Source organism: Chelon labrosus, assembly GCF_963514085.1.
Source record: "Chelon labrosus genome assembly, contig: SCAFFOLD_201, whole genome shotgun sequence".
Taxonomy (NCBI): Eukaryota; Metazoa; Chordata; class Actinopteri; order Mugiliformes; family Mugilidae; genus Chelon; species Chelon labrosus.
Window position 1 is genome coordinate 30,891 of NW_028181796.1, and position 13,079 is coordinate 43,969.

A 13,079-nucleotide genomic window follows, 5' to 3' on the forward strand; every position below is an offset into this window, starting at 1 on the left:
ACGAAGGTTGCGTGCACACAAAAACGTTACGTACGTACTCGCTCACGGAAAAGTTCAGATGTATCAGGAGTGAAATGTCCGGGAATGTACATGTACGTGCCTTCGCCAGCAACGTGTCTGCCGTACGTTGGATTCTACAGATGTCGATCCTTTGGCGACACTTAGACGTGATGCTGGGAAACTGTCATCATAAAACTGTGAAAACTATTGTGATGTGCACATCAGAGACACACGAAAAAAAAACACTGATGAACAATTAACACACCCAGGTAATTACATGAGTGGATATAAAAGCATGCGCAAATTGGTGCAGAAAATATCGTTAACAACAATGGCAGCTTTAGCGTAATTAGAAGATATATCGCAAATGGTGCAATAAGAAGAGAGCGTGTATTCAGAGACAGAGAGGATTTACTGGCAAATAATGACAACTGGCTCATCAGCCGCTTTAGGTTCCCGAGGGCAATCCTTTTGGAACTGTGCGCAGACCTGCGGCCGGCATTGGAGCGTGACACAGCAATGAGCAATGGGTTGCCTGTGTCCGTACAGGTGCTGACCACACTGGGGTTCCTCGCAACCGGGGCATTCCAGAGGGAGCTGGCCGACCGATCGGGACCGTGCCAGTCGACCCTGAGCAGAGCCATGCCAGCAGTGTGGGACGGAGTTATCCTCATGTCAGCCAGGTATATCAGATACCCACAATGCATCTGAACAGGTCAACATTAAAGAGCAGTCTGCAGCCAGAGACGGTTTTCTGAATGTAATCAGAGCTATCGACTGCACACACATTGATATAAAAGAACCATCGCATGTCAAACAGGAAACATTTTCATTCATCAATGTACAGATCATACGTGATGCGCAAATGCAAGTAACCAACATTGTGGCAGCGTGCCAAAGAGGACATTTTTGCGCATCTCCACTCCAGTGAGCAGTGTCTCCAATTCGCTTTCTGTGAAGTTCTTCTTTTTTCTCGTCTTATTCATTCTTAAGTTTTCGTTTTCTGATCGCGCAGAGAGGGGAATCTCTGCACGATCAGGGTCAATTTAAATATATTTTGCATATTTAAAAGGGAGCGTGGACATGATTTGTATATTTAAAAGGGGCGTGGACAGGGAGGGGTCGGGTACGCTGGATTGGGATGTACAAAGGAAATGTGCTTCTAGATGCTTCTAAATCTGAGCGTGCTCCACGTTTTAGAAGGAAATCCACGCAAGTCTTCGTACATGAGGCCCCTGGAGACTAGAATATGCCTGGAGACTGGACTACACAGGGAGATGAAACATCTTGAGACTAGACTATGCCTGGAGACTAAACGCCCGGAGGCTAGACTATCCCTGGAGAAAACATAAGAATGAGTAAGACGGAAAAAAGAAGAACTTCACAGAAAGCGAATCGGAGACGCTGCTGACTGGAGTGGAGACAAACATGTCCTCTTTGACAGCTGTCCTCCACAATGTTGGTTAACATCACATATGATCTGTACATTGATCCAATGAACATGTTTCCTGTTGACATTTACAAATTCATCATGTGATGGTTCTTTTATATCAATGTGTGTCCAGTCCATAGCTCTGATTACATTCAGAGAACCGGCTCTTTAATGTTGACCTGTTCAGATGCATTGTGGGTATCTGATATACCTGGCTGACATACGGATAACTCCGTCCCACACTGATGGCATGGCTCTGCTCAGGGTCGACTGGCTCAGTCCCGATCGGTCAGCCAGCTCCCTCTGGAATGCCCCGGTTGCGAGGAACCCCAGTGTGGTCAGCACCTGTACGGACACAGGCAACGCATTGCTCCTTGCCATGTCGCAGCTCTGCACACAGTTCCAGGAGGATTGCCTTCGGGGAGCTAAAGCACCTGATGAGCCAGTTGTCCTCATTTGCCAGTAAATCATCTCTTTCTCTGAACACACACTCTCTTCATTGTCTTCTAATGCTGCTAAAGCTGCCATTGTTGATATTTTCTGCACCACTTTGCGCATGCTTTTTTATCCACTCATAATTGTAGACACCTGGGTGTGTTAATTGTTCATTAGTGTTAATTATGATGTGCACATCACAATAGTTTTCACATTAATGACAGTTTCCCAGCATCACCTCTAAGTGTCTCCAGAGGATCAACAGCTGTAGAAGCCAGCGTACACCAGACATGACGTTGGCATGAGGAACGGACAAGTTCACGGTCATTTCACTCTTGATACATCTGAACTTTTCCGTGAACAAGAACGTACGGAACGTTTTTGTGTGCACGCACCCTTCGTACATGAAGCCCCAGGTGTAGTCTCCCCGTGTAGTCTAGTCTCCAGTCTCCCCTGTCTGTGCCTCAAGCCAACGTCATGTCTGGCGTACGCTGGCTTCTACAGCTGTCGATCCTCTGGAGACACTTCGAGGTGATGCTGGGAAACTGTCATCAATGTGAAAACTATTAGTCCGACCGATCGGGACAGAGCCAGTCGACCCTGAGCAGGTATATCAATTTCCCACAATGCATCTGAACAGGTCAACATTAAAGAGCCGGTTCTCTGAATGTAATCAGAGCTATGGACTGGACACACATTGATATAAAAGAACCATCACATGATGAATTTGCAAATGTCAACAGGAAACATTTTCATTGGATCAATGTACAGATCATATGTGATGCGCAAATGCAATTAAACAACATTGTAGCGCGTGGAGGACAGCTGACAAAGAGGACATGTTTGCCTCCACTTCAGTGAGTAGCGTATTTAAAAGGGCTGTGGACAGGGAGGGGTTGGCTACAACATGTGGACTCAATTCCACGTTGATTGGGATGAACAAAGGAAATGTGCTTCTGGATCTGAACGTGCTCCACGTTTTAGAAGGAAATCCACGCAAGTCTTTGTACATGAGGCACCTGGAGACTAAACATCTGAAGAATAAACTACACCTGGAGACAGTTGCAGTAAAGACTTCAGTCTCTGGAGACATTAAAAGATGGACATGATGCTGATTTGTCCCTGAACACAGAGACTGCCTATAAATCCTCCAGACTGGATGTGAATTATCTACCTGTAACTTCAAGGTAGAGCTAAAAAAACTAAGTTTTTGTTCTTCAGTGGTGAATGTAGATCAGATGCTGACTTTGTTACTCTAAAGAGTCCATTTTATTTATTTACACAAAAATACATCAAAGAGACAAAGAACTGATCAGAGACTAATCAACCAATACCACAAACAATAATCCAGCGTCAGTCCAGGTCAAACACACACTCCTTCACTGGCCAATGACAGAGCAGGGTGACATCTGCTCTTCCTGACTGGCCGTAGGACAGTCAGCTGAGATGTCCTCAGACGGAAATCTTGGTGTTCCTGAAGCTGGAGTTGTCCCTGAAACAGAAGACAGCAGATGATGACCTGAAACCACAACATGAGTGTTCAGTTTATTAATCAATCAGGGTTCAAAGTTCAATAATAAATCACACTTTAAAGTGTGTTACTTAATGTTCTAAAGGTGAACATTCACGTTTTACTCAGACACCCGAGCTGCTCTATTTAGGCGCAGACAGTACTACAGTTACCATTACTACTCGCAACTAGTAATAGTAGTAGTAGTAGTAGTAGTAGTTGTTGTGCTAGTAATAGTAATAATGGTGGTAATAATAGTAGTAGTGGCATAGTAATAATAGTAATACTAGTAGTAGTAATAATGGCAGTAATTATTAGTAGTAGTAACAGTACAACTAATAGTAGTAGTAGAAGTATTTATAGTACGTAGTGTTAAGTATTTTACATGTAGAGTTTAGGAATGTGATGGTTAGACACAGCAGGGAAGAACTTCTAGACATAAGAAAAGTTTCAACACCGTTTCATCAAACCAACAAGGGGCAACAACAATGGATTTCTCCTGGGTCTAAACCCAACCAACTCTAACCAACAAGGGGCAACAACAATGGCTTTCTCCTGGGTCTGGACCCAACCAGCTCTAACCAACAAGGGGCAACAACAATGAATTTCTCCTGGGTCTGGACTAGTGTTGTTTTTGGCGGCCTGTTTTAATTTTAGTTTTAGTCTAGTCTTTGTGTCAAGCTGTCATTTTAGTTTTTATTAGTTTTAGTCATGTTCATACTCTTTTTAGTCTAGTCAAGTTTCAGTCAACTAAAAGTCTGAGCATTTTAGTCTTATTTTAGTCAGAATTATCCATGACTATTTTCGTCTAGTTTTAGTCGACGAAAACTGATGACATTTTCGTCTAGTCTTAGTCAACGAAAACTGATGACATTTAGTCTAGTTTTAGTCAATGAAAATTGTATTTTAGTAATGCAATTCTATTTAACCCAGTCAATACAAAGTAGCCTACCTTGTGGTATAGACAAAACCAAAATTTTCTTTTAGCCAAACCTATTTCAAACAAGGTTCTTATTATATTATTGTTACCTTATAGACTCAAGAATACATCCATTCCAGACACGGAAGACGCTGATTTGAATTTACAACATATTTATTTTACTATTTATTTACTATTTGCCGCACATCGCCCAATCTTTCACCACAAGACATTCGGTTTTATTTTCCACTTCGGTGTATTTAAAGTTTTTCCAAATGTCTTCTCTTCTTCTTCTTCTACCAAAGACCCCCGGCTGGCCCGCCATCGTTCCCTTTCTCTGTCACGCTACTCAGTAGCCTACTCACAGTTCTCTCGCTACTACTCAGTACTCACGCAGAGTCGCAGACTCACTGGAGCAGCTGCATCTTCTAAATAATGCCGCGAGTGGAGCTTGAGGAAGTGACGTCGCCTACGAGAGAAACGGGCTCTCTGGACACAGGAAACAGAAAAACTACAAAATAATAATAATAACGCGACTAAACAAGACAAATGACGTTGTAACATTTCGTCTCGTCCCGTTTTGGTCAACGAAAATGGAGAGACATTTTAGCATAGTTTTTATTTTGTAAACCACATTTAGTCTCGTTTTTATTCGTCAACAATATTGCATTATACATTTAATTATAGTCATCGTCGCATGACCAGCATTTACGTTACGTCTCGTCTCGTTTTAGTCACGTGATAAAGGTTCGTTGACGACAATATTTAGTCATAGTTTTCGTTGACGAAAGCAACACTAGTCTGGACCCAACCAACTCTAACCAACAAGGGGCAACAACAATGGCTTTCTCCTGGGTCTGGACCCAACCAACTCTAACCAACAAGGGGCAACAACAATGGATTTCTCCTGGGTCTGGACCCAACCAACTCTAACCAACAAGGGGCAACAACAATGGATTTCTCCTGGGTCTGGACCCAACCAACTCTAACCAACAAGGGGCAACAACAATGGCTTTCTCCTGGGTCTGGACCCAACCAACTCTAACCAACAAGGGGCAACAACAATGGCTTTCTCCTGGGTCTGGACCCAACCAACTCTAACCAACAAGGGGAAACAACAATGGATTTCTCCTGGGTCTGGACCCAACCAACTCTAACCAACAAGGGGCAACAACAATGGATTTCTCCTGGGTCTGGACCCAACCAACTCTAACCAACAAGGGGCAACAACAATGGATTTCTCCTGGGTCTGGACCCAACCAACTCTAACCAACAAGGGGCAACAACAATGGCTTTCTCCTGGGTCTGGACCCAACCAACTCTAACCAACAAGGGGCAACAACAATGGATTTCTCCTGGGTCTGGACCCAACCAACTCTAACCAACAAGTGGCAACAACAATGGATTTCTCCTGGGTCTGGACCCAACCAACTCTAACCAACAAGGGGCAGCAACAATGGATTTCTCCTGGGTCTAAACCCAACCAACTCTAACCAACAAGGGGCAACAACAATGGATTTCTCCTGGGTCTGGACCCAACCAACTCTAACCAACAAGGGGCAACAACAATGGCTTTCTCCTGGGTCTGGACCCAACCAACTCTAACCAACAAGGGGCAGCAACAATGGATTTCTCCTGGGTCTAAACCCAACCAACTCTAACCAACAAGCGGCAACAACAATGGATTTCTCCTGGGTCTGGACCCAACCAACTCTAACCAACAAGGGGCAACAACAATGGCTTTCTCCTGGGTCTGGACCCAACCAACTCTAACCAACAAGGGGCAACAACAATGGATTTCTCCTGGGTCTGGACCCAACCAACTCTAACCAACAAGGGGCAACAACAATGGATTTCTCCTGGGTCTGGACCCAACCAACTCTAACCAACAAGGGGCAACAACAATGGATTTCTCCTGGGTCTAAACCCAACCAACTCTAACCAACAAGGGGCAACAACAATGGATTTCTCCTGGGTCTAAACCCAACCAACTCTAACCAACAAGGGGAAACAACAATGGATTTCTCCTGGGTCTAAACCCAACCAACTCTAACCAACAAGCGGCAACAACAATGGCTTTCTCCTGGGTCTGGACCCAACCAACTCTAACCAACAAGGGGCAACAACAATGGCTTTCTCCTGGGTCTGGACCCAACCAACTCTAACCAACAAGGGGCAACAACAATGGCTTTCTCCTGGGTCTGGACCCAACCAACTCTAACCAACAAGGGGCAACAACAATGGATTTCTCCTGGGTCTGGGTCGTCTCTGTCAATTTAATTATTAGCCTCAACTGGTTGGATTCATATGATCGATTTATTCCGTTCCGGCAGTTTTACGCCAGCTGGCAGCATCAGCAGCAGCACCTTACGGCACCTCACGGTCCGTGACGTCACCTGGCAGCACCATGGCGGTTGCAGCCAAAGCTGGGAGGAAGCGGCAAAGTCCTGTATGGGACTTTTTTGAATATGACGACGAGAAAGATAAAAGCAAGTGTCTTGTAGTGGAGACAGACTGTGACAAAATATGTGGCTTGCTTCTCAAGGGGAGAAACTCCGCGAATCTCAAAGTCCGTTTAAGAAGCTTGCACAAGGCGTCTAATGTCGAGTACCAAAACAAGCCTCTGTGAGTCCGCCGACTTGGTCACTGTAAAAGTAGATCGCAAGCCAAAAAAGTGGGTACCCCTGGATTAAAGGAATAGTTCACCCAAAAATAAAAAGTCAGTCATTATTAACTCAACCTCATTTTTTAAACATATCTTTAGTTGAATTTTATTAAACAATACTCACCCTGACCTTTTTGAATCCCGCACCTGACAAATAACCCAAAGTATGAAAAAACTAAAACTAATAAAAACTAAACTAAAACTAAGCGTTTTTGGAAATATAAAACTAATAAAAACTAGCAAACCCACATTAAAAACTAATTAAAGCCAACTGTATTGGAGGGAAAAAGGTAGAAACGAAATAAAAACTAAACCGAAATTAAAAATCCAGAACTATTATAACCTTGGTCTGGACCCAACCAACTCTAGCCAACAAGGGACAACAACGACGGCCTCATCAGGGTTTCTGCAGGTTTGAACAAGTAAAATTTAAGACTTTTTGAGACTTTTTAAGACCGTTATGGGTTAAATTTAAGACCTACACAAAGTATGAAAAATAAAGAAAATCAGAGACCCAGAATTACTATCAAAATAACAAAATTTACTGTCATTCAACTATCAACTCAGGACTTCCCTGGGGGTGGGCTCCACTAATGAGGAACAGAAACATAACAGGCCGTGGGCCAGAGGGGGTCATACTGCAAGAAGAAGAAGACTCAAATCCAAAAGTTGGCCAAAATGGCAGTGACGTGTGGTGAGGCACAGATTTGCAATTATGAACCCACTGGAATAGCTTAAATTTGCCAATCAGTTGGCTGCTTTCACACTAACTGCTTACGTTTCATATCTCAAATTAGTATTCTTTACACACACACACACACACACAGGTATAAGGTACAGATTTGGCCAAAGGAACAATGTCTATAGCAGTTAAGAGAGAGAATAAGAAAGAGTGTTTGCCGTCGCAATTCCACAGTTCATTCATACTCATTCAACACGAGAGTACCCAGTGAGAAAAATAAAGACAAATGGAAATATGGATTTGAATTTAAAACCAAATCGTCACCTTAATCAAATTATACATAGTAATATTGAGTTGTTAAATCTTCTGATGATCTGATCCACCTCCCCCCGTCTTTCTGCCGCGACTATAAATAGTATCATTTGTCTATAAAATTGTTATAAGTACACCTCTGCATAACATTGTGTCCTTATTAACATTCATTTATTTGGCTTCATGCTGTCCACTGCCAACATTTTTAGACGCAGTAAACACACCGGTCTTTCCTCGTTTCCCACCACAGTCACAGTGAAGCCAAGCGCTACATACGCTTCGTCATATTTCCTCGTCTTAGCTTTCGGGAGACTTTCGGTTGTCTCATTATCTCTGTCTCTCTCTGCCTTTCTGTTCATCCCTGTAAAATATTTTTCCATGGTGATTGTTGAGGGTTTGTTCACTGCACTTCATATTTCCCGCTCTATGTGTATGTCGTATGTGTGCGCATGCTTGCTGCAAAAAACAAAACAAAACATACACCATAGAGCCAATACTCCCTGCGCACACTCTGACGATGAGAGCGCCACGGCCACCTACTGTAGTGGATGTGCAATTACACTTTATTCTAGTACAGCAAAAAAAAAAAGCATGTTCCCGGGGTGTCACCCCCCCCCCGGCATCCCATTATGCGCCCCACTATTTGAGAAGCACTGGCGTAGAAGAAGAGTTACAGCATGAACCAGTGGCTCACTAGCGCCCTCTTCCATGAGGCAGAGGTACCGGCTGCCTCATCTCATTATTTTTCAGTGCGGTTTAATGTCAGATAAACAAGAATAAATATGTTACACTCATGCAAGAAATACATTAACTAGAGTATTGATGACACACAGAGAGTTAGCCACAGGCACGCGTCTAAGGACACGAGCCTAACCCAGTTTGTGAGAGATTGCGTAATCCGAGGCTCGGCTCAGCTTGCTCCATCTATTCACACAAGAAATACGTAAATTCAGCGATTTTGACTATAAAAATGACCAAAACAACGGGAATCACACAGAAATTGCATTTATATCACAGACCAAGAGACCAAGAGTATGATTTATTTTATCATCGCTACTTTTCATGATGCTAGGTGAGGCACTGCCACACCCGCCTCCCCTGCCCGCACGTCCCTACAAAACAGATAAGACTACCAAACGTTACGTGACGAAAGAATCTCCCCGCTTCGCGCCTGTGAGCGTACCATGCCCGCTGGTGCTGCAGCAACACATTCCAAACAAGGCTGAACTCTGGATTCCACTTCCAGGTCTCATTTGTAGTTTTTTTCCTGCGTACTGGCAATAGTTATATTTCATAATGAACTACAGGGAACTGTGAATACCAAATAAGATGGATGAGATGACAGTCAGGATTACAACTCAGTGGCAGATAAGAGAATCCTGTGCCCTCATTTTCAGGGAAACCTGGTTCTTGGACGGCCGGACTCAGTTCTCGGACTCCACACACCCTCCACCGCTAAGACAGCACATCAGACTTGGGGAAAATCAGAGCCTGCAGGTTGTTGTGAGGCACTGCTCAGCGGACATTGAACTGTTAATGGTGATGTGAACCGGGTGTCAAACTGGGGTGTGTTTAAAACGGCTGCTTTGAGAGAGAACTCTCCTGCGGACTTAGAAATGTTTTATCAACACATGCACTGAGAACATTCCTCCCACTAAACGCTCCAGGACCTTTCCTAATAATAAACCCTGGACCAGCTCCATGCTACGTGCTCACTCTGCCGCATTTGTTTGAGGTGAAATATTTAAACTGCAGTGCAGACTGAAGCTGGACGGATATTAAACCAACACAGGTTCCTGGAGCATGTGGCGTCGTCTTCAGCACCACCATGTGGTACTAGCAGAAGACCATAAGACCAACAACTAGTAAAAACTCACTCTAGACAAACTAAATAAATTCTATGCTCAATTTGAGACCCTCAGCACTGACCACCAGAGTGAGATTCTGACCACAGAAAGCATACTGGACATAGCCCTCTGCGTCTTTAGGGGAGGTGTGCACGGTTGTGAGGAGAACTAAACCAAGGAGGGATCTGGTTCAGATTACATCCCAGGGTGTGTACTCAGGGTATGTTCATCAGATGTTACAGTTGAGCTTAACTCCCAACACTTGTCCACCACCACTGTAAACTTTTCAAAGAAAAATCCTGTAACCTGCCTGAATGACGGCCATTCTGTTGCACCAATTGTTATGTTCGGGCGAGTGCAACAGTGCTTTCAGAGGACAAACGGTCCCTACCACTGTTCACACATCAATGGAACAGATCAACCGATGATGCTGTCAACACTGCTACCCATACTGACCTCACACACATGTTAAAATGCTAATTATTGAGCACAGTCAAGCTGTACAGACTTTGTGAAAAGCTCCTGACCTCATCCTTCTGTAACAAGGTGCTGGACTTCCTGAAAGACCTCAGCCAGAGTGGGAAACATCTGACATCAGGACTGTGATCATAGGGAACCCACAGCGTTGTTTGATTAGTTCATTGCTGTACACCCTCATAAGCCATGACTGCATGGCCTCCCAGACCAACCCCAGTATTATAAAGTTCACTGAACTGATCTCTGTGGGAGTGAAGACAGGTCTGGTGGTCTGGTGTCAGGTAAATAATCTCTCCTTAAATGCAGAAAAGGCCAAGGAGATTACTAATGATGTGAGGAGGGGGAAGTAGCAGCAACATCTCTCAATACACATCAGTGAGACAGAGGTGGAGAAGGTGGAAACCTTCAAATTCCTCAGAACCTACGTCAGAGAGGATCTCACAACACTAAGCAGCTCCTGAAGAAGTCCCAAACAAAGACTGGACTTTTTGAGAAGAATCTTGGTACCTCAACAAAAATCCTCAGCAACTTTTATAGAAGTACCTTTGAGAGCATCGTCACCACCCCAATCACAGTCTGGTTTAGAAACTGCTCAGCACAGGAAGGACCTCCAACATATGATAAAAAACTGCACAGTTTATTTATGGAGGAGCCTTCTCATCACTATATGACATCTATAGGACCAGGGTTATCAGGAGACAAGGACAGGACACCCTCCACAACTTAACCTCTTCACCCTCCTGCTGTCAGAGAGACATTACGGGAGTGATATCAAGGACAACAAGACTCAGGAACAGTTTCCACCCTCAGTCCATGAGATCCCTCAACAGTTCCACATAACTCCCACTGACTGGATCTGTTACAACGCTCATAGCTCTGGTTTTTAAGCTTTTAAGCTTTTAATTTAACAGATTTCTTGTGATTTCTTGGAGACTCGCAAAGTAAGACTTTAATTGTATGGTCTCAACTACTGTTTTGACTGAGCATATGACAATAACAATAACAATAATAATATTAATTTGATTTTGAATTAGTACCTGAGGCTGTCATTGTGGGTCTTGTACTCCATGATGGTGTTAGCTGGAAGGTTGAGGACTCGTCTCAACGTGTCTCTGATTCTGGACGTTGTAGTCTGGTCGTTGGATGTTCTGTTCCAGATGGACAAGATGTCCTCCTGACAGACAGGTAGAGACAGAGACAGGTAGAGACAGACAGGTAGAGACAGGCTGGTTTTAAAGTTACTCAAGAATAGGTCCTGGTCCAGATTACTGGTCTATTAGATCTGATCAGATCCGTGGCAGTACTAACTCATAGAGGTCCAGTAAACGTAGTACAGTAGTAACAGTAGCAACATTAGTAGTATTAGTAGTAACAGCAGTATCTTCTATTACAGTAGTAAGAGTAGTATTTGTAGTATCTTCCAGTACAGTAGTAGTAAGAGTAGCACAGTAGGAGCTTCCAGTATAATAGAAGCAACAGTAGTATTAGTAATATCTTCCAGTACACTAATAGTAACAGCAGTAACAGCAGTACTATTAGTACTAGTAGAAGTACAGTGGTACCTGGAAGCGTATGGAGACCACGGCTCCACAGATCTCCTCTCCCACCATGAACTGTTCTCCCAACATGGCCAGAATAATGTTCTCCCAGAACCGACTGGCCAGACCTTTACGTAGACGAATGATCCACTTTCCCCCGCTGCGGTTGGACTCATCCTGGAAAAGACAATGGAGACAGGGAAGGACAGGAGAGGACAAGAGAGGACAGGGCTCAGACGGTGATGGTATCACAGTAATACTATAGAGAGTAAAAAGGTCAGGTCAGTACCTCCCACATGGGTTTGATTCCCTCCTTGAACAGGTGGAAGTCACTGTGTCCACTCAGGTCACCAGGTCTGACCAGGTGACTGTAGAACTTCCAAAATTGCTCCACCTGAGGACAACACACATTCAATTAAATTCAATTCAATTTTATTTATATAGCGTCAATAACAATACAAATCGTCTCAAGACGCTTTACAAAAACCCGGCCTGAAACCCCCAGAGCAAGCCTGAAGGCAACGGTGGCAGGAAAAACTCCCTTTTAACAGGAAGAAACCTCGAGCAGAACCCAGCTCATATGGAGGGACCCATCTGCCTAAGGCCAGCCGGGTACAGACAGAAGAAAGAGAGAAGAGAACAGCAAGATAAACATCCATCTGTCATAGATACACATATCTGACTAAAGCGTACATGTGGAATCTTATGATACAAACTGATGATGTTACATGACAGTTTGAAAATGTAAGAGGAATCACAGGCAGGTTGGAGAATTGTTCATTCAGGTAGGAGAGGATAACTGCAGGATTCCATGAAGACTGGGCAGGCTGATGAGACCACAACAACAGATGTAGTATAGAGCTCCACAGGAAACACACCACTCCAGGCCAGAGATACTCACAAGAAGAGGGAGGAAGAGGGGGGGGGGGGGGGACACACACAGCAGTAAACATTCTACATAGTAATAGCACAGAATTGTATGACTAGTAGTAGATAGGAAATTAGAGGACAAGAGCTCTGTGCCAGAGAAAAGAAAGTGGAGGATGAGAGAGAGGAAAGAGAAGAAAGAAGGAGGACATGTGTTTGGTGCATCGTCCCCCAGCAGCCTAGGCCTATAGCAGCATAACTAAGGGATGGTTTAGTCCAACCCTAACTATAAGCTTGATCAAAAAGGAAAGTCTTAAGCCTGACCTTAAAAATAGAGAGAGTGTCTGCCTCCCGAACCCAAACTGGGAGCTGGTTCCACAGGAGAGGAGCCTGAT

General features: G+C 44.0%; 1 protein-coding gene across 1 annotated transcript; it reads right to left on the minus strand.

Annotated features, from left to right (window-relative positions):
- Positions 1–3,091: 3,091 nt before the first annotated feature.
- On the minus strand, positions 3,092–12,229 carry LOC311509661 (eukaryotic translation initiation factor 4E type 2-like; the record flags this gene model as incomplete). The annotated part of the gene is made up of 4 exons (XM_084575084.1): positions 3,092–3,359; positions 11,317–11,453; positions 11,842–11,994; positions 12,107–12,229. Coding segments are annotated over 4 exons (453 nt in total), but the record flags the coding sequence as incomplete, so codon positions are not given.
- Positions 12,230–13,079: the final 850 nt, after the last annotated feature.